The 21,751-nt window shown below is 57.9% G+C and overlaps 1 protein-coding gene across 2 annotated transcripts in view; it reads left to right on the top strand.

Annotated features, from left to right (window-relative positions):
- The first annotated feature begins 378 nt into the window (after nt 1–378).
- Nucleotides 379–21,751, top strand: part of ATOH8 (atonal bHLH transcription factor 8) — a 34,711-nt gene continuing 13,338 nt past the window's right edge. Inside the window, exons 1-3 of one of the 2 annotated variants that reach the window (XM_033431376.2) lie at nt 379–1,647; nt 11,184–11,375; nt 15,692–17,664. In XM_033431376.2, the coding sequence (XP_033287267.1) occupies nt 892–1,647; nt 11,184–11,375; nt 15,692–15,697 (954 nt within the window). In that variant the 5' untranslated portion in view covers nt 379–891 and the 3' untranslated portion in view covers nt 15,698–17,664. Of the gene's footprint in view, nt 1,648–11,183; nt 11,376–15,691; nt 17,665–21,751 lie in introns of those variants that run through there. The other variant, XM_004271600.3, reaches the window with a different exon arrangement.

Raw genomic sequence — 21,751 nt, 5'->3', positions numbered from 1 at the left:
TCCAGCAAGTGACCCGAGTGGATGGGGATGCGGTGCAGGGGGAGTGAGGGTCTCGGGCAACCCCAGAGCCTTTCCCTTCCCTCGTCGACCTACCCCCACCCCCGGCCCCCAGGAGAAGTCGCCATTCTGTTTCTTTCTCGATTGGCAAGCTGGGGTGGAGGGCTGGACGTGGAGGTGCTGGGTGCGGAAGGCGACGCTGCGTCACCGAGAGGTCAGCAAGGCCAGGGAGACAAGGCCCGGCTCTGATCTGGGGAAGGGCCGAAGGGCCTAGAGGGCACGTGCTCGGGAGCGGACTGTCCTCTGGGGACAGAGAAGCGCCCCGGACTTGAGGAGTGGGCGGGGAGGGAGAGTCAGAGGACCAGGTTCTGGGCAGAAGGGATGGGGGTGGGGGGAGGTGGAGAGGACGCGGACAAAGGAGGCGGCCAGCAGCCCAGCTGTTTTGAAAAATGCTTCCTGTTTCTTTAAAGGCGCTCGCGGCTCGGGCGGCCGGGGCTGGGGAGGCTGCGGCGGGAGCTGCCTCCTCTCCGGGCGGCGGCGCTGACTGATCTCGCGAATTGGGCTTCTGTGTAAACTGAGGCTAAACAAACACAGATGGAGCGCAGCGGGCGTTCTCCAGAAATGCTGGCACGGCGGCAGCGACTTCAGATGACACTCTGAGCGCTCCGGGAACGGACAGCCCGGCGGCTTCGCGGAGCCGGCGGCGCAGCTGCCCCGGACGAGGGGGAGAAAGGGAGGGAGGGAGGGAGGGAGCGAGCAGGGGGAGAGCTGGAGACTCCGAGGCGCTGAGCGCCGCGGCCGCCCGGGCAGAGCCGGCGCGCAGCGTGTAGAGCGAGCGCGGCGGGCGCGCTTCCCGGGCAGCCCCACGCCCCTGCCTTGCGCGCTGCCCGCGCCATGAAGCACATCCCGGTTCTCGAGGACGGGCCGTGGAAGACCGTGTGTGTGAAGGAGCTGAACGGCCTCAAGAAGCTCAAGAGGAAAGGCAAGGAGCCGGCGCGGCGCGCGAACGGCTATAAAACTTTCCGATTGGACTTGGAAGCGCCCGAGCACGGCGCCGCCGTCACCGACGGGCTGCGGGACAGGACCCAGCGGCTGCAGCCGGTCCCGGCCCCGGTGCCAGCCCGGGTGGCGCCGGCCGTTCCCTCAGGTGGGGGCGCGGACACGGCCGGGGAGCGCGGGGGCGCCCGGGCTCCGGAGGTCTTGGACGCGCGGAAACGCGGCTTCGCCCTGGGCGCAGTGGGGCCGGGACTCCCCACGCCGCCGCCACCGCCGCCGCCTCCAGCGCCCCAGGGCCAGGTACCTGGGGGTCCCGAGGCACAGCCTTTCCGGGAGCCCGGCCTACGTCCCCGCATCTTGCTGTGCGCACCGCCAGCACGCCCCACGCCGTCGGCGGCCCCTGCTCCCCCGGAGCCCTCAGTGCGCCCGGCTCCCCCCACGCGCCCTGGGGAAAGTTCTTACTCGTCAATTTCACACGTAATTTACAATAACCACCCGGATTCCTCCGCGTCGCCTAGGAAACGGCCAGGCGAAGCTACCGCCGCCTCCTCCGAGATCAAAGCCCTGCAGCAGACCCGGAGGCTCCTGGCGAACGCCAGGGAGCGGACGAGGGTGCACACCATCAGCGCAGCCTTCGAGGCGCTCAGGAAGCAGGTACCGGCTCCCAGCCACACACCCTCACTGCGCCCGGGTATGACTGCGGGAGTGGGTGGGTAAGTGGCTGGGGGACTTTAGGGAGGATGAGGGCGTGGGTAACCGGCAAGTTGTCCCCGCCCGGTCGGCCCCAGGGCCCAGACAGGTTTGGGTCCTCCTGGGGCAGTGACCTTTGCCACAGCGTTGGTACGGCTCTTAGTCTGCAAAGTCGGGGTGAAGGTTCGAGATCTCTGGCTCGGGCACGCCCTGGTTACAGCCACCCCCGTCCCCCCTGGGGTGACCCTGTCTGCGCGTCTGACTTCACCCCTCATAGTTCACTTTTATGGCAGCGAATATTCGTCTCCCGGGGTCCCTTGGGCGCGGTGGGGAGTGGAGAGGGGCAATGTGGGAATCTGTCGCCGGCGGGGAAAGGGGGAAGACCCTTACCCTTCTGGCAATTTGGCGTGGTCTTGGAGGCCCGGAACGCTGCGGAGGGGTGGTCCTGGCTTTGCCAGAACATAAGGGTCCCGCAGCCCGCGGGAACCTGTCAGCACCTCCTCAGCCCCCACCTCCCAGCAGGGATGCCCCTGAACTCAGGTTGCTTCTGCGCTCTGCACCCCTCGCTCCTGGTGTCCCTTAAGGACCCGGGGTACAAGCCTGAGCCCCCTCTGCAGGGGCGGCCTCAGGAATTGGCTGGAGAGGGCCTTTCCAGGAGATCCCCTCCACTGCTGCCGTTCGCCGCCCGCCGCATGCTGAAGCAGGCAGGTCTGCTGAGGGGACTGATTGGTTCGGGGAATCTTCAGAAACTAGTTCTGGGTGGGTTAGGGGCTTCTTAGTTTGGGGCAGGTGGGGGCTGTCCTCACCAGACACTGTCTTCTGGGGCCGATGGGAAAGAATATTTGTCCAAGAGTTACCCATAGTGGGGAGTGGCAGTTTTACAATTCCACTTAGACAAGATTGAGACTGCCCCGGGATTCTAGGCTGGGCATTTTCACAGAGCGGAGATCTAAGAAGAGTGTGGTAAGTGCCCCCTGCCCCCAGCCCACACAGGGCATGGGGAAGGGTTGGGGGGGGTGGATGTGACTGGTTTGAATGGTCAGGATTTTTGCTTGCTCTGCAGCTGACTTCCTGTGTGACTTCAGGAAAGTTACTTACCCTCTCTGGGCTTTAGCCAACAACAAAGGATTTCAGAAAACATGATCTTCTTTTTGGATCACACACTCTCCTCTTCCTCCTGTGGGTGGGGCAGGGAAGGTGCCTGTGTCCATCCATGGGAAGGGAATTAAACTCCTGGGGAAAAGAGTTTCTATGACTTTTGAGCCAAAGTGTCACATTTGGGCTTGAGTAAGATGATTGGTCAGTGAGGTGGAGTGGAGTGGAGGAGTCAGATAACTGTCATAGACAGTTGGGACCTTGGGCAGTGGGCCCAGTGGAGAATTCAGTTTCACCCTCAGGCAGTGGCTCTGTGTCAGAGGGTGGCAGCCTGGAGGGCATCCTGCTACCTACCGCCCAGGATGGAAGGATGAGATGGCAGAGAGATGACTGTCCACCTGCTCACCTTGCAGCTAGGGCAACCCCTCTCAGATTGGGGAGGCCACGTGCCCAGAGCATCACAGCTGGTGAGAGGACGGTCAGGGCTGGCACCTAGGTCCTTTAACTGACAGTTCAGCGTCCTTTTTACTCCTCCAGCTGCCTCTTTCAGTTCCGAGAAAGTATTCACGGTCTCTGTGTGTTCAACTACATCTCATTTGTCCAGTGGCTTTAACTTCTTTCAGTAATAAATTCCATCTTATTTGATCTTAACATCCCTGTCGATTGAATTAGCTTTCCATTTAATGGAATGGAAAACTGGGGCCTGGAGAAAGAATGAAGGAAACGCTTCCAAGATCACCTAGTGGGTTAGGGAAGGTGACAGAAGTTTCTGGAATGCCTGCCTGGCCAAATGCTTCTCACAGTGTCAGCTGTATCAGCGCTGTGGGCCCTGCGCTCGCAGTATTGTTAAGTCGGAAGGTGGGTGTACACATGGCTGACTCTCTGAGATGAGATGGTTAATCGTGGTTTCCTTTCCCTTCCACCCTTCTTGTGCGGAAGTTCTATATAAGAGGGAGAAAGTGTGCACACACACACACACACAGGTACAAACAGCTGTACCTATACACACGATCAGTACTAGTGCCCAAGAGCACACACAAATGCGTGATCAGAAGCGCCTCCTCTGGTTTGTTCCCCCCCTTGCCCAGTCCATCTGTCCCTTCCCCAAAAAGGCTGCTGGTGGGCACCGGTCTATTGTCTGCGAGGGAAAGAAGTATCGCTAGGGCACACTCACCATGTCCACATCACAGCCTCCATCCGATGGGGAAAGTCCTGTGTCTCAGAGGCACTCCTTCCTCCTCTGGACCTCAGTATCCCACCTGTAGAAAGTGCGCACGTGAATACACACTCACACTCGTGTGCGTGTGTGTGTGTGTGCCCTTATCCAGGCAGGCTGTGACTCTGGATCTAGGCGTAGGCTTGACTGTCTGAAATGGACCCTGGGAAAGGAGGGTGAGGAAGAAGGATGGTTTTTCCTGAGATGAGGCCGTGGCTGTTGCAGCACCGAGGTCAGGTCTGGGGCTGTGGCTCTGGTCTGGGGCTTCATTTCTCTGAGCAGCTTCCTGGTACGGTGCAAAGAGCACTGGGCGGGGAGTCCGGAGGCCGGAGTTTGAGTTATACCTCTGCTGTATGCGTTCTGTGTGACCGTGGACAAGTCACTTTCCCTCTCTGAGCCTCAGTTGCTAAAGTTGGAAAACGGTGTTAATGCTTACCTCACACACCGCTTCTCTGCAGAGAGCGCATGAAGAAAGGAATGGGGGCCGTAGGAGGAATGAACATTTCTCGAACGTCTGCAACGTCCTCAGGGCTGGGCAAAGGCCTTGACAGATGTAGAAATAAGAATTCTGTAATCATTTTAATAAGAATCATAGAAACTGCCATTTATCAGATGCTTCCTTTGTACTGGGTCGTGTGCTAAGCGTGTTACGCGTATTAGTTCATTTAATGAAGTAGGTATCGTTTCCACCCCCCCACCCTCCCGCCCTCATTCCCACCCCTGTTTCACGGATGGTGAGGCCGAGGTTCAGGGAACTTCTGCAAGTTGGTGGAGGTCTCGCAGCCTTTGGCCACCGCATGAGGCCTCCTGGGTTTGCACTGCAGGCCTCCCTGGCCTGCCGTTCACTAGGCTCCGGGGTGCCGGCGCCCTCCCGGGCGTGGTGCAGTCACAGCCTGCGTGGCTGTGTGCCACTGTCATTGCAGAGCCTGGATTCGAATCGGAGTCAGCGAGTCGCTCCAGGGCCCAGGCTCCTGACGGCCCCGCTCTTCAGCCTGGTGACCACCCGGGAGCTGTCCACCCCCAGCAGGGGGAAGCCAGACAGTCTTCTGTGTTGTCCAACCCATCATGCTCTCAACCAGGAAGGGAATGGGGTGGGGGGCCGCTTGGCCATGAGAAGTGCAGGTGGGGGAGAGGGAGGCCCCCGGCAGCGGGGCCAGGGGGTGCGTATGCGGGGCAGATGGTCAGGCCGCAGCACATGCCACCAGCCCAGCTGCTCGGGGCCCCCCCCGCCGCCTCACGTGAAGGCCATGTGTGCATAGCTGGGCCTGGCCCATGTGCAGGGCTGCTCCAGGCCGGGTGGGAGAGGGTCCAAGGGAAAGCCTGGCCTTGCTGGGCGGGTGAGGGGAGGGGCCAGAGCTGTGGGCCTCGGCCTCCCCCGCAGAACCTTCTGGTTCACAGGCTGTGCTCACCCTCGGGGCATCTGGTGTGTGTGCTGCAGATTTCCTGTCAGCATTGATGGAGGAATGGCAGCCTAGCCAGGCAGAGGCCTGGGGCAGCAAGGGGGAGCCCTCAGGACTTGCTGAAGTACCAAACCAGGGGCCCCTCCTCTGCTGCCCCTGGAGTGTCCCAGGGGGTCCTCAGCAAGTGAACTCAGGATGGCCCAGGAGGGGGCATGAGGATGGTACCCCCAGCCCAGCACCTCCCTCAGTCTCAGGCGCCATAGGATGCCAGGGGCCCATGGCCCCAGTGCAACCTGTACCCCCTTCCTCAGGGAATGGGGGACGGACCTGCTTGCATCCAGATGGGAGAGGGGTGATAAAAGCCTGTCTCCTGCCCCCTCGCATCCACAGTCACCACGACAGTAGCTTGTTGAGCCTCATTGCACGGGGCGAGGTGCCTTACCTGGCCCTGTCGTGCCGCCTTCCCATTTCACAGACGGGGATGCTTACAGAGCTGGAGTGAGTGACCAGGATTTGTCCTGTCTGGCCCTGGGCCATGGCTCTTAACTACTCAGACCCAGGTTCTCAGGGTCCAGCCTCGTTGCTGTGTAGCAGGTTGGGATTTTGTTTAAATAGAACTTGACAAGGACCTTAAACAGCCTGTGTAGAGCGGCTTCATCCCAGGGAGCCAGCACTCACTGACATGAGCTGATTAGAGAAAAATTTCAGATGGGATCAAGTGCTCGGCTGTGTGCCGGGGATGCAGTGATGTTGGAGCTGTGTGGGTCCAGGAGTCTCGGTGGGCGTCTTGGGCTGGGTCTGAAGGGTGGGGTAGGAGTTGGCACAGAGGCAAGAGGGTAGAGGGCTTCCAGGCCTCCCCTGCATTGGCTGGTTGGTTCCTGGCTTTGCTTCTCTGTAGCGCCTCCCTACATCTGCCCATGGCGATTCCATTCTGAGGTAGCAGGTATTCTGATGCCCATTTTATTGGTGAGGAAACTGAGGTCCCCTATGGTTGCGGACCTAAGATCACGTGGATGGCCCGGAGTAGAGCTAGGTCCTCAGAATCCCAGGCCAGTGCCCTTCCTGCCTTTTCCCACTTGCTGGAGCCAGGAGAGGGTCCAGCTTGGGGTAGGTGGGATGGAATCTTTTAGGGGCACGTGGGACCTGGTGAAAAATCCCCATATTGCACCTGCTCCTCTGAAGCATAACGATTCTTGTGGGGTGAGCGTGAGGCAGGTCCTTTTCCTTTACAGGAAGATTTGCTGCCTGTCAGTAGCTGGAGCCGAGCGGCCCTGCTGTCTCCTTTGGCTTCTGTCCCCTGCCCAGGCTGAGCAGATGACTGCTGTGTGGTCTCCGGCAGGTGGTGGGATGGCTGGGCTCTGGGCCACGCTGTGGACGCTCAGAGAGGTAATGCACTAAGGCTGGGGTCCCAGGGAGTCCAGGACTCTCCATCCCCTGCTCAGAAGGGGGGGCTGCCCACCTCCCCACCATAGGCTATAGATGCTCATCCAAACCCCCAAGCCATTGCTTCTGGCTGAGTGGAAAGAGCCCAGCTAAGTAAGGTGTGTGTTCAAAACCCAGCTCGTCTTTCATCAGCTGAGAGATACAGGAAGTTCTTACGCTCCCTGGGCATCAAATGCTTCTCTGTAAAGTGGCAGTCGTCATTTCTACCTCATGGCGCTGTTGAAAGATGAATTATATTCACAACACCCAGCCCTCTGCCTGGCCTTAGTAGATCACAAGAAACAGCAAGGGGATGACCTAGTTCCAACAGTCATCCAGGGTACCCAGGCATTATTCCCGCTCTCCAGATAAGAAAACTGAGGCTCAGAGAGGTGAAGCTACCTGTCCAAAGTCACCCCGATGTTTGGGCTTTAGACCAGCTCTTTCTGCCTTACCTTAACCTCCTAGAATCAGATCCTCATAGGCCAGGGTGCCTCTGAGCTGGGCTTTTGGGGGCCCAGCTCCTGCATCCTGGGCCGTGGGCACCAGCATCACCACCGCTGGTGGTGGGAGTTTGGAGAGCCCAGTGGCCAAGCCCCTGGTGGGAGTTTGGGGAGCCCGCCTTCCTTGGGCGATAAACACACGAGCTTCTGGCTCCAACTGGGTCTTAGCTGAGTGACCTGGGGCCCAATATGTCACCTCTCTGTTTCCTCATGTGCAGATGGGGTAACAATCTTTATTTGGGGGAAAGTTTCAATGGGCTGAAACTACCTGTGAATAGTGACCACGGTGCCAGGTAAACAACCAGAGCTCAATAGATGGGTTGGTTTTTTTTTTTAAACTCCACAGTTGCGTCTTAATTTATTTTTGGCTGCATTGGGTCTTCATTGCAGTGTGACGTAGGGCTTTCTCTAGTTGCGGCGAGCAGGGGCCACTCTTTGCTGCGGTGCACGGGCCTCTCATTGCGGCGGCTTCTCCCGCTGCGGAGCATGGACTCCAGGCGTGCAGGCTTCAGTAGCTGTGGCGCATGGGCTTAGTTGCTCCGTGGCAAGTGGGATCTTCCCGGACCAGGGCTTGAACCTGTGTCCCCTGCATTGGCAGGCAGATTCTTAACCACTGCGCCACAAGGTCAGCCCCCTCAATAGATGGTTTTCTTGTTAGACCTGGACTTTGACACAAGCAGTGGGACAGAGTGACAAATCTGGGGCAAAACTGGATCAGAACTTGGCACGGGAGCCCCTAGGTCAGCCTTGGCCTCACCTGTTGCTCGGTGGTCCCGCAATGACCCTGGATCCCCATGTGCAGATCCCTTCCAAGATCCCTGCTCCCTGCTGGCAGGGAAGCCCAGCTGCTCAGGGCCCAGGGCTCAAAGAGCTGGGTAACTCCCAGCATGGCCTCTGGGTAACACCACACTAGGGCCTGTGTCACAGAGCTGTGCCCGGTGTCCAGAGCCTCCACCAGGCAGGCACTCCCTCCCTGGGTGCAGGGGAGGCAGAGGTGCTAGGCTGGTCCCTGAGACCCATGCCCCTGCCCCAGGGAACCTTTCTGTGCCACAGACCTTGTTCATTTGTTCAGGCTGATAAAGCAGGATTCTCTGGACTCTGGATGAGAACAGGCAATGTGCATTGTTCTGCAGGCTTTTCTCAGATGGGTTTGGAGCTGTGGCCAGGACTGGGACGGGGAAGGGGAATGCACAGGAGTTGGTGGTCCCTGTGTCACCTCCCTGCCCCTCCCTGCATTTCCTGGCCTGGTGAAGGGCAACTCCTTGGCTGCTAGAGGATTTTTTTTTTTTTTAACATCTTTATTGTAGTATAATTGCTTTACAATGGTGTGTTAGTTTCTGCTTTATAACAAAGTGAATCAGTTATACATATACATATGTTCCCATATCTCTTCCCTCTTGCATCTCCCTCCATCCCACCCCTCCAGGCGATCACAAAGCACCGAGCTGATCTCCCTGTGCTATGCGGCTGCTTCCCACTAGCTATCTACCTTACGTTTGGTAGTGTATATATGTCCATGCCTCTCTCGCGCTTTGTCACAGCTCACCCTTCCCCCTCCCCATATCCTCAAGTCCGTTCTCTAGTAGGTCTGTGTCTTTATTCCTGTCTTACCCCTAGGTTCTTCATGACATTTTTTTTCCCTTAAATTCCATATATATGTGTGCTAGAGGATTTTTGAAAGGTGACAGCAAACCTCACCTCGGGCCTGTGGTCTCAGGACCCCCGGGGGTGGGGGATGAGCAGGCAGTATGTCCTGGCTCCAGATCTCCTGCTTCTCACCCTCTCTGGAGACCCTCTTTAGAGACCCTCTGCAACACCCACCGTAATAATGCCACTGACTTGTATCAGGCCTTACTATGTGCAGCGCATATGCCATCTCCTTTAGTCCTTACCACGCTCTGTGGTCAGTCCTGTTAGCAATATGACAAGGACACCAAGGCTCAGAACGGTTATGTCTCTTGCCCAGGGTTTGTAGCTAGAGCCAGGAGTTAGCCCAGGTGACCAAAAGGTGTATGAGCTTCACCTCTGCACCAAATAACTAAATCTTTATCCTCAGAGAATTTTGAGAATTCCCTGGCGGTCCAGTGGTTAGGACTCCATGCTTCCACTGTAGGGGGCGCGGGTTCAATCTCAGGTCCGGGAACTAAGATCCTACAAGCTGAGCGGTGTGGCCAAAAAGGAGAGAGAGAGAGAGAGGGAGAGAGAGAGAACGGTTTTTGAACCCAGTTCTAAACCTTCTGGAGTCACCTGATAGATATGGAGGGAGAGCGTTCATTTGTTCACTCATTCCCTCAGTCAACAAACCCTTTGGAGGCCGGTGATGGGCAGGACCAGGGCTAGGCTCTGCATACAGAGGCCTTCCCCTGACAGCTCACACAGAGACTGACCATGAAATGAGTCCCAGTAATCAGGAGTTAAGGACAGATGGCGGGCTATCAGAGCACCAGCAAGGGGAGGCAGCCCTAGTCCCCGGGGTAGGGTTGGGTGGGAGGTCAGGGAAAGCTGCTGGACGAAGTGAGCTTTAACGTGAGATCAAGATGTTGACGCGTTTAGGGTCCTCATCTGAAGCGGCTCTCTTGATCATGCTTTCTCGACCATAGCGCTGCTGACGTTTTGGGCTGAGTCATTCTTTGCTGTGGAGGCACCGTAGGATCCTGAGCACTGTACGATGTTTAGCAGCTTCCCTGGCCTCTGCAGGCCAGTAGCCCCTCCCCGCCTGCTCCCCGGTGGTGACGATCAAGAGTGTCTGCAGACATTGCCAGCTGCCCCTTAGGGACAACATTGTCCCTGGTTGAGAACCGCTGGTTCAGAACAGTGCCCGGCGTGCTTGTTGAGTGGTCCCTGCAAGGCGCCCCACTCTCTGTGGGCTGAGGGTTAGTACCAGGTATCCGTGGTGGGGATGGACGCTGCGTGTAGATCCTGGAGAGCCGTAGAGAGGAGGATGCCGCAGCCTTGGCTGCAGTGCACGTTTGGGCCATTTAGGTGAACGACGCGTCAGAGCAGCTGTATTGGTTAGCACCTGTCGGGTGGACTTTGTGGTGATGTCTCCATGTTACGACACAGAACTCTGCTGCAGTCTTTGTAGCTTTTTGCTCAAGCAGCAGGAGCATTGGTGGACAATGTTAGAGACCCCATCGCTTCACGCATACAAATCCCTGTGCCATTAGTGAGTGTCTAGTTGGTGATGAACGTCAAGGCTGTCAAGTCTGGTTGGGGCTGTCCTGTTGCAATGCCCAGCAGCGCCCCAGGTCCAGAGGGCAGAAAGAAAAAGAGAAAAGCAAAAGAAAGCCAATCGTGTGTGGGCCCCCCAGCTGAGCACTGACACTTTGCTTCTGGTCTGTTCCCAGAGTCCTGGGCACCTAACTCTGCTCTGACGTTATAACATCCCTCTTGAGTGTAAGTTCTCTGATGGCAGACCCGAGTTATTATCTGTGGTCGGACCCCAAGTGCCCAGCAAGACAAGTGCCACTGAATGAATAAATAGACCCTCAGAGCTAAAAAACATCGGTTCTCTCTGAGAGATTCCTTCTCAGGGAGGGAGGGGGGTGGAGCTCTGTCCTGGGGGAACTCACTGTGTTTCGTGCGCACTGACGTTCGGGCAAGAGCTAAGTCTCGGTTACTTCCCCTGTGACGTGGGAACGTGGATGCCTCCCAAGGTGGTGAGTGTGGAAACGGCGGGTGCTCAGAACAGGGAATAAAATCCGGGTTGAGGGACTCGATGGGCCACCTCTGCCGCCCTGCAGTCCCCTGCCCGGCGGTGCAGATGTCAGTGAGAGGGGCCCTACCCCTGCCTGGCTGAGGTGCCCCCAGGCCGTTCTCAGCAGAGAGCCTGGCAGCCCCTCCTGACGCCTTCTCACCCTCCAGGTGCCATGCTACTCATATGGGCAGAAGCTGTCCAAGCTGGCCATCCTGAGGATCGCCTGTAACTACATCCTGTCCCTGGCGCGGCTGGCCGACCTGGACTACAGCGCTGACCACAGCAACCTCAGCTTCTCCGAGTGTGTGCAGCGCTGCACCCGCACCCTGCAGGCCGAGGGCCGCGCCAAGAAGCGCAAGGTACGTGCCAGCCACGCAGGCGGCAGCCTCCTGGGAAGACAGGGAGGTGGGGACGGGAGCCTGGGGAGCCCCTCACTGCCCCCAGGCTTCCAGAGGGACCGGTGAGCTCGGCCCTTAGGAGCTTTGCTGGGGTTGGCGCCAGCTTCAGGGCTCCTCAGACCCCTGGGACTGTGTGTGACTCTGCTCCTGGGAACGGGGCTGCTGGGTACCTGGGACAGTCACCCTGGACCTGCGTGTGTTCATCACTTAACTGAGGAGGACAGCTTATCTCTGAAGCTCTTTCTGGCCTTACGTGCTCTTAGGATGAATCCCCCATGCGACCCCTGATGGATGTCATATCAGGGGGAGATCTCCTGAACTGGTAACAGCCCAGGAGAGCCCTCTGGTGTGTTTTGGTAATGTGACTTGGCCTGTGGGTTACCTGAGGCCGCGCATTAAGGCACGTGATACTCATTCATTCGTTCTGAAGAGATTTACTGAGCCCCAGCCATGGGCCGCGCTTGCCGGGCAGGGGTATAAAAATGATACACATATGGTCGCAGCACCCCTGCAGCTCACAGGATGCTCAGAGACCCTCCTGCCCGTGGATAAGGGCAGAAGAGTGTAGGAAAGGAGGCACTGGAGTCCTGTGCTGGGGCAGGGGAAGGCCAGGCAGAGAGGGACAGGTGACCTCTCCTGCCCAAGGGAGTTGGAAAGGTCATCTTTGTGTAAGTGGTGTTTGAGCTGGACAACAAGGAGGTCACCGGGCAGATGAAGCAGGAACAGTATCTGAGGCAGAGGGAACAGCCTGTACAAAGCCTGATGTGTTTGGAGAAATACGGGCGGGAGGAAAGGTGTCGGGCACAGCTACGCTTTGCAGATGGCCTAGGCTTCCAGCATTTCCAGTTGGGGGTCATTGCCAGGCTGTGCGGAGCAAGGCTCATGGCAACCCTCTGGATCTCTGTGCCCACGAGGCTAGAGGGAGAGAGACAGAGGGTGGGACCCAGTCTGCATCCATGAAGAGGGTAGGGGTTAGAGATGCCTGACTCCCCTGGGCATCCAGGGATGGGGAGTGGCGGGGGGGTAGCCAAGTGGCTCCGGCATCCTCCATTCATTCCTTCCTACCACCTCCTCCTTCCTTCCTGGCCGGCCCCTCCCCGCATCCCTGACATTCCTCCCCCAGCCCCCCTTTCAAGGAGGCCCCTCTCTGTGTTCTCCAGGTTTCCCAGGGGCCTCTTCAAGAGGCTTCCAGCCAGGGAGGCCCTCTGTGGACTCTCCTGCCCACAGCAGGGAGGGCCCCGGCACGTCCCCACCGCCAGCCACTGCCGCTGCTGCGGTGATGGCACGTTGCGATCCTGGGAGTGATTTAATGTGGACCAATTAGATGAAATCTTCCTCAAGTGGGTGAGAGAGGAAGCGCCACTGGCTGCTCGCAGGGCGGCTTTTCCTCTGGAAGGTGACGCGGGTAAATTAAGGGCGTGATTGATGGCCCCATGCAGCGCTCGGTGACAAAGGAGGGTTGTAAACTCTCGGTGAACTTCCCCTGGCGTTCGGTGGTGGTCGGTTGGAGGTGTGGATGGGCAGGATGGACAAGCGCCATTTCCCCCATCTCTGCCCCTCATCCCCCCTCCCCAAGTCCTCCCGTCAGCCACCAAAGGCCAGAGTGCTGGGTCCCCCTCCTTCCCTGTTCTTTGACTGGAGCAAGTGCCCTGGGCTGGGGAGGAAACTAGACACTTGGGAGGTGAGGGGGAAGAAGGGGGGTGGTGGGGTGACGATGCCCAGCAGAGACGAGCTTTTGGCTTCCCCTGAAATCACATCAAATCTAAGACACCTTAGAGACTATCTGGTCCAGCCTCCCCATTGTCCAGATTGGGAGACTGAGGTGTTAGATTGTGGGTAAGAGCATCAAACAGCCCTGAGTTCAAGGCGTGGCTCACCACCTACTAGCTGTATCATTTTGGACCCATTTCTTTACCTCTTCTTGCCTCAGTTTTCTCCTCAATAAACGGGGATGGTGGAAACATCAGAGATTTCCAAGGCCCTTTCTAGTCTGACTCTGCAAGCAGAGGTCCTGCCTCACCTCTGAAGGGCAAGGGGCCCCTTGCATCCTGCAGCCCTTCCTGCCGAGCGGGCTGTCCTGAGGCTGCCATCTCCCGAGGACCATGCCTGGACAGCCACCGTTGCCCAGAGGACTTAGAGGGAGGGATGGGACAGGGTCTTGGGGCTGCTGGGGCATCTGAGGCCTCTTGGGCCCTGTAACTGCCCTGGTAGATTGGCGGATCACAGTACCACCCCACTCCTGGTGTGTGTGCCTTCCTGCATCTGTCACCATGCAGGTAGGTGAGTTTCAGGGATGCCCTCAGGGATGGACTTCAGTGACCCTCCCAGTGGCCCTGAGTGCCTGGGAGAGGCCATCCTTTTGTTAACCAGAACCAAGGGAGCTGGTGTCCCTGGAGACGCGTTCCTTCGTTTGTTCATACATTCATTCGTTCAGTGTCTGTCGAGCAGCGGCAGTGAGCTCCGTGTTGGGGAATCCCATCCTCAGCACGTGGGCACTGTGACGGGTATTTGCGATGGGGTGGGCTTGACCCTCCCTAGTCCCTGTGGACAGGGCAGGTGGATGCGAGGCTCAAATCAAGCCCCTGTTGCCCCTCCCCTGCAGCCATTCAGGGCAGCCTGAGGGTTTGGGGATGGGAGTGAGTCAGGCTTACATTCTAATGGAGGATAAAGAAAGGAAGAAACTAGAAAATGATGCTGATGTCAGTGACCAGCTGAAAGGAAGTCTTTCATAAATGGTCATCACCAGTGCCACTGATGGCGCTCTGAGCTGTCCCACGGAGCACGGCTCTCTCCCAGTTCATGTGCCCCAGAGGCTGGGCGACCCTTTTCCAGAACACCTCCTTGACCGACTGTACTCAGTGTTCCCTGATGAGCTGCCTTGTCCCTCCAGACCTGTGTTAAGAGTGGGATTTAAAGTGATCTTTCCTTACTCTCTAGGCCCCAGGCACATCCTTTTGCCCATCTCAGCCCTTCCTTGCTGGGGGTGGGGACCTTGACGGGTGAGTCCTCTATATCTGGACCTCACAGGAGGTGACTTTGAGGGTCCAGGGTCCGTTTGGAAGCCCTGGTCGTGCAGAGAGGCTCGTCGGAGGCTGCCAAGCGGAGAGACAGGTGGGAGGAGTGGAAGGGCTCTGCAGATCTCAGCTCGAGCTCCGGCTGCAGCCGGAGATAATGCACATTAAGCACCTGGCTCTGGGCCATGTTTCCGCAGCTCCTGTTTTTAAAGCAGCGACTCCTGGGAGCTTCTGAGGAGGAGAGAAGGGAAGAGAAGCAGAACTGTTCCACACCTGGGCAGGGTGGGCATTGCCGGGCCTGCGGGATAGGAGACGAGCAGTTTCCCACAGTCTAGGGCCCTGCCTTCCAGTGAATAATGATAATAATAATAATAACAGCGGCAGCAGCTACTAACACTGATGGCATCGCTTAAGCCCTGGTGATAGATGGCCAGTAGGTTCCTGCCCCCAGGTTTCTCACAGGCCCCAGGTTGGCGGGGGTGGGGTGGGGGGAGAGAGAAGTCCATTATGGTGCGCTGAGCTAAGGGCCCTACCAGACACCTGGGCATCGATTGGTGACCCCGGAGCTGTGGCTGTAGCCGTGTGTGCCAGCTGGGCAGGGAAGGCTGGCTCTGCAAGGCCAGAGGCTGCTTCTCACCCTGTGGGTGGTCCAGTGCCAGAGGAGGCAGTGAGGCTGGCATAGCTCGACCGCATCTTCTCTCTTTCTGCTGCTTTCTGGGTAGGGGAGGCTTTTCGTGGTGATGGCAGGTTCCAGGGTAGCCGGACCCCTGTTGGGAAGAACATCTTGGGTGCAGACTTCTGTACTTTTGGCGCTGGGGGCCAGCTGAGGTAGCACATTGGTTTTGGGTTGGGGGGTCAGTGGGAGCCGAGAGGATTCTGTCTGGGTGGTTGAAACCAGGCCTCGGACAGGACCTGGTGGCACCTGCTCTCTCTGTGGTCTGTTCCGGAGCCCCAGAGTATGTGAGGCAGTCTCCAGCTCCTGCTCTGGCTGGATCCAGCCCCTCGTGTGCAGGGTCTCCTGCATCCCCAGAGTCCCCACTGAGGGACACTGTCCTGTCTCTGTCCCCACCTGCCACGTACACAGTCACCCCCACTGGGGCTTTGGTCTCCACTTCTGTAAGGTGAGTTGACCCCAGAAGTGATTTCTAAGGCCCCTTCTGGTCAGACTTTCCGAACTGAGGTCACCTCAGCTCCTTTTTCTGTCTAGATGACAACAGGCGTTTACTCTCCCTTCCCTTCTGCCCATCACGGGCATTCACACAGATCTGAAAGTTGCTCACAGAGACTGTTGGGACCCCAGTGCAGTGCACGCGGAGAATCCTGATACTACCTGACGTTCTTAGAGCCTGGATCCCACGCCAGGCGAGGTGCTGGGTGCTTAGTACTTCTGACAGATCACCCCGTTGACTCCTCCCGCCACCCCTTCAAGGTGGATCCTGACGTTGTCCCAGGAACGATGAATCTGAGGCTCAGAGGCCCGAGGAACTGGCCAGTAGGAGAGGTGCCCGGGGCTCCTATCACTTCCCTGTCCCGCCCCCCGCATGGAAATGGGGTGGTGAGAGGAGGTCCTGTTTCCACATCCTCCGAGCCATGTTACTGAGTTAAATACCATGTGCTTTCAAAGCCTGTGGAGTCCGTCTATGCTGGGAAAGAAGGGGGGTGGGTGGGAAACCACCATTAAATTCCCTTCTTGTCATAAAAATGGATGCAATTTATTTTTTCTGGCATTCCAATTACATAGACGTTTGTCGCCAGCTGTTTGTTCTAACACGGAGTGTTCTCTCAGCTGCCGTTTCTCCTCTCTCGGTTGACACCGTTAGTCCACACGGCTGGCAGGGACTGGGATGGAGGGGTCGTGGGCTGGGGAGCCCCCCAGGTTAGCTTCCTTGGAATGCAGAACTTGGCCCTCTGCTGTTCGCCGGGTGGTCCCGAGGTGGGGGAGACACTGGGGCACTGCTTTCCCCTCTCCTTTCACACTGTCTTCACCTCTTCCTCCTCTCCCCCGCTGACACGCACTCACAGACCCCACCCTTCTCCCCACCGTGCTGTGTATGAATGAAAACTTGGGGTCTCGGACAGTGAGAAGGGACCAACCTCTCCTGCTCAGAAAGTCAGAGACGTGCAAAGTCCCCTCTGATGCTCTAACCTCCAGGGCATCTCTTCGAGCCAGTGCCCCTCTGGAAACCCCTTCAGAGGCTCAGTGGTCCAGGATGCTACAGGTGGGTGTTGAGTTGAGAGAACCCTATAGTTCCTTTCAGTTCTCTCTGGTGCTGTCATTTAACTTTAAGGCACATACAACAGGGAGACCCTTGGCAAGACCACGAAGTAGGGGAAGTGTAGGCTTTGGCGCTGGAGACCTGGGTTTGAATCATGGCACTGGTACTTCCTACCCATGTGACCTTGGGTGTGTTACCTAACTTCTCTGATCCCCGTTCTCTCGTGTGTAAAGTGTGAGCTTATAAACCTTCCTCGCCACCTTGCTGGAAGGATTAAAGGAGATCCAGTATGAGAAAGGGCTGGCCTTTTCTCAGTGCCAGAAGGGAAATCTCAGGAATTTACAGCCACAAGGTAACAACTTCATATGGAATCCCAGGAAGGATCATCTCAGGAAAGGGCAGTGCCTGGAATGGATGAATGACCAGACAAAGGGCAGATAAGGGCAAATAATTCTGAATGGGGGACTCCTGTTTGTCCGGCATTTGGGGCAAACCCCCTGGCCCTGCATCCTTAAAGGGGGGCGAGCACCTAGCCAGCCCAGAAATCCCTGGGCTTTCAAAGTTCACGGATTCATACCAAAGAACATGCATAACATGTGGTTGTACGTGGTAATAATGCTAATAAACAGACTCTCACCAACAGTCGCGCTGACCGAGCGGGGGGTGCCCATTGCGTGCCGAGCACCTCCCATACTTTATCTCTACCCTTTATGCTGACCCCACAAGTTAGCACCACTTCCCCATTTCACGGAGGGGAAACTGAGGCCAAGAGACGGGCAGTAGCTTGCCCAAGGCCATGCAGCGAGGAAGTGGCGGAGCTGCTTTGAGCCCGTGTCTCTTTGGTTCCAAACTCCGAGCTCTTCAGCCGCGCCCGGGGCCCTGAAGCTCACATACCGCCCAGCAGGGTGGCCTGAGCCCGGAGACCCCCAGCAAATGCGGGTGCAGGGCCTTGTCAGGAGCAGCAGCTCTTATGTAAGCAGCCAGGCTGTGGCGCTTGCAGGCTCCATTGAGCCGCGGGGAGCCCACAGACCGCTGGGGGTGGCAAGGGGTGGGCTGGGCCGGTGGGGGTGGTGGTGTCAGCAGCCCCCCACCCCCAGTGCCGCCGCCAGCGAGGCCTGACACGGGGTTAAGTCGCCCTGGCGGCCTCTGGCTGCAGCTGGGAGCGCGCCTGGTTCCCATTCGGGCGCTATGGTTTTGATTAGCTGTTCCACAAGGCGGGCCTGGTGGCGAGGCCCTGGGAGCTCCGCTGGAACAGAGGGTCCCCCGCCCGGCCGCCGCGGCCCCCCCTCCTGGCAGCCCCAGACTCCAGATGTTCCGAGCGCTCGCTGGGAAGGCCTGCTGGCGCCACGGAGGGCAGAGGGCAGGGAAAGCACGCGAGCTGGAAGCCCAAGCACTCAGTCACCGCAGGCCCTGGCAGCCCGCCCAGCGCTCTGCTGGCACATTCCCCAGCTCTCCCCTGGCCATCTGTTCCCAAAAAACCCTTTCAGAGCCTCATCATCACTCAGGATACAACAGCACAAGCAGCTGGTTTGGAGGCAGCAGGGAAAACCGTGCAAAAGGTCCTTTGTGAGAGAGGAAACTCGCTTATGAATAACAGGGCTGGACGCCGTAAAAGTTGGCGGCTGGAATCCGTGTTTCTCAGGCGCCGCTGTTTTCTCCCGACTCTTTATCTCCGCTCTTTATTTGGTTTCCCCTTGTTTTCTTTTAATGGTGTTTCTTCCCCTTCTTGCACCAGTTGTGACTTTTCTTCCTCCTCTAAGGTGCCTGAAGGCCACCTAATTAGGTATCCTGGACGCTGCCGAACTGTTTTTCCTTCTCAAAGCTCTTAAAATGGGAGGCGGTTAGAAGTGACTGTTGTCATAAAACCCGGGCTGGAGGAGACGAGGCAGAAAGAAGGTGCCCGGGAGGGCACAGTGTGGGCAGGGCAGCAGAAAGTCGTCAACCCGAGGGAGGGTCGGGGGCAGAGAGAGCGCGGAGACTGCCATCAACACATCGGAAGGCAACACGGAGACGCTCTGGGAGAGCAGTGGCATTAATGAAACGCTCAGCGCCTGGCGCCCCAGCTGATTGCAGTATGACAGGAAGCCTTTTTTAAGAACCGCCGCCACCGCCAGAAACTTCTGGGAGACGTCTGCCTGGAATCTGGGCACCTCCTGGGAGCAGTCACCGGGTGGCCTGAGTGGGGGCCCTTGGGCTGTGCTGGGGCAGGGCTGGCAGCTGGGAGGCCAGCATTGGCGGCGGTGGGGAGGGGAGGGCAAGGCCTGGCCACCTTCCTCACACCCCCTGGACCCCTGAGGGGAGCTGAGAGTCAGACCCAGGGCTGCCAGGTGGAGGTGGGGAGAGGGACACCTCCCAGGTGTCAGATGGGCGTGACCTCATGGGGGGTCACGGGGCAGGGGCAGGGGACTGGGGGCTTCCCCTTTCCTTTCTCAGTGCCGGCACCCCTTTTTCACTGCCTGCCCCGGCACTGTCCCGTGAGACCCAGAAGCTCGGCTGCCCCTCACCCCGGCAGTGGAAAAAGCCTGTCGTCCACATCGCCGCGGGTGGCCGGTCCTCACGCGCTGAGGCTCGGGCTACGGAGGGCGTTTATTCTGCGCTTTACTCAGGCGCCGTACTTCACTCCTTTCTCCTCTCTTCCCAGTTTCGGTTGGAGAAGTGGCAGCTCTGGCAGGACAAAATATATATAAGTTTATCACAATTTCAGGGCCATTAGTCTCCCCGTCTGCAGGGCTGGGCATGGGCCGAGGTCCCCCCTCCCTGCTAAGGCCTGGGTGGGCAGCTACCTATCTGGACTCTGAGGCTGGTCTCGTCTCTGCCCAGGGGCCTGCGTAGCTGGGTGGCCTTGCTCAAGTGTCGTATCCGGGAGATGCCAGCCTGACTGCCCACCTGTCCAGGGGTCAGTGGCACAAAGGATGTGAAACTGTTTTGTGAACTCTGTCCTCCCTCCCGTGTCTGCTGCCTGAGAAGCTGGTCCCCGTGGAGCCGAAGGTGAGGAGGGCCTGGGGAAGGAGGCGTGGCCGCTGGCCCCAGGCCCCTGGTGATGACGTGGGGTCCGACCAGTGACCAGAACTTGCTTTCCAGACCTGGGGCTTCCAGAGGAGCAGTGGGAGGAGAATGGAGGGCACTGGAGTGACCAGGCCTGTCCTGCCCACTGCCCAGCCTTGAGCCCCTGCCCCTGGCACAGTGGATCGCCTGGCACAGGGGGCGCCAGCAGACCCTGGTCGTCCTTTTTCTACCTGCTCCTGCAGACCGGAGGCTGGTTCTAGGGGAAGGTATAAATCCCTGCCTTCCTGACCTCCTAGTATAAACGTTTCTAGAGGGCGAAGCAGGAGTCTTTCCTGCCTTCACAGTGCTTAGTTCTCTGCCCAGACTTCACGGCCACCTGGGGCCTGGCCCTGCCGCCCAGCTGCTCCCTGGCGCAGTTAATACCTGAGCCCCTCCCAGCAGCTCTGCTGAAAGCCAGGTCTGACTGCCTCACTCCCCCTGCTCAGGACCCCTCAGGGGCTCTCCACAGCCGAGGATAGAGGCCAGACTCCCTTACAGGGCAGCTGCCCCTCCCCCTAGGCGACCTGGCTCCAGCCGGTCACTCCCGGTGTCCCAACTTACACTCCATCAACGCAGAACTCCTCGCCCAGAGGGGCTATTTTTGGCCTCTGTGCTCACGCCGTCCCTTCTGCCTGGAATGCCCTTCTACCCTGTCTGTCTGGCTAAGTCCTGCTCCTGGAAGCCCTCCCTGACCCCTACCCCAGCCTCCACCGCAGGGCCCCATAGCATGGCCACCTCCCTGCCCTTACCGTAGGGGGGTGTAGAGTCTAATTCAGGAGCGCATCCTCTGATACAGTATGAAGTCATGATATATTATGTGATACTCTATTATGTGATATTTGAGAGCTCATTTTATTGTATTTTTAGGTGATATGTTACCTGATAAATTATGTGATATTAAAACTCTGTACTACATTACCTTATGTCACACAATGTGTGTTTAGGACACCTCTCTAGCTAGACTGTCAGCCCTTTCATCTTTGTGTCCCAGCTCCTGGCACAGAGGAGGCTGCCAAGTAATGCACAGCGTTCCTTCCACGAAAATCCACACACGCTGGGGCTGAATATTCCTGAGCTGAAGGCAAAGACTCTAGGGAAGAGTGAACTAGGGGCTTTAGGACACAGACAGGGAAGTGCCCCTGGGCTCCCCCAGGCTCCTGTTTGGGGAGTTTGGGCTCTTGTTGCCTTGAATCAGTGCAGAGAGCTTTGCATTTCAGATCACAGAAACCCCTCTAGCAGCAGCTTAAACTAACAGGGCTCCTGTTTCTCACAGTTAGGAAAGGTGAAGTGAGGAGACTGTTCCCTGGCTCCAAGGCTCTGGTGATGCTAAGGCTTCGGGCTTCTTTCTTGGTCTTTACCTCATGACTGCACAGTGGCTGCCACAGCACTGAGTACTTCATCCACACGCTACATCCAAGGCAGGGCAGGGCCTTGCCGGGAAGAGCGTTTCTCCTCACCAGTTCAGTCAGTCCTGTCCAGCCATCCCCTACCTGCCCTGGAAGAAGGGGTGCTCTCCCTGAAACTGAGGAGGACATTGGGGCCTCTCATCTGGGAGGACAGTAGGGTAAACAGCCACGTGACTCATCCCTGGAAAGTTGACCCTGATTTTTGACAGAGTGGTTTTCTTCCCAATGGGGCTGACGGATGTCATCATAACCTCAACCACAGTGTCAGAACCCCATCTCTGCGAGTTTGCCTACTCCTCCCCCCAGCCCCGCAAAGTGAGGGCCAGTAGCCCTGTTTTCAGTTGACAGCACTGAGGTTCAGAGAACCTAGGTGACTAGGCCACTGGTGACCTGGTTCCTCTGCACAGTGCTTTTCAGTTTGCAGAGCCTTCTCATGCCTCTTACCCTCTTGAGTTTTGCAGTGACCTCCTGAGATCCACGTCACTAACCATGGGAGCTAGATGAGGAGGCTGGGACCCGGGGGGTGAAGTCACTCAGTGCCACACAGCTGGGTGGGGCCGGGCAGGACCTAGGCTCATCCAGCCCTGTGAAACAAGCGCTTCTGAATCTAGACCATCACTGCCCTCTGTTCTCCCAAGGTGAGGGGGTCTAGCAGT

The sequence above is a fragment of the Orcinus orca genome, chromosome 13 (genome assembly GCF_937001465.1).
Source record: "Orcinus orca chromosome 13, mOrcOrc1.1, whole genome shotgun sequence".
Taxonomy (NCBI): domain Eukaryota; kingdom Metazoa; phylum Chordata; class Mammalia; order Artiodactyla; family Delphinidae; genus Orcinus; species Orcinus orca.
Note: the sequence above shows the minus strand (reverse complement) of the source record. Positions and strands in the feature narration are given on the sequence as shown.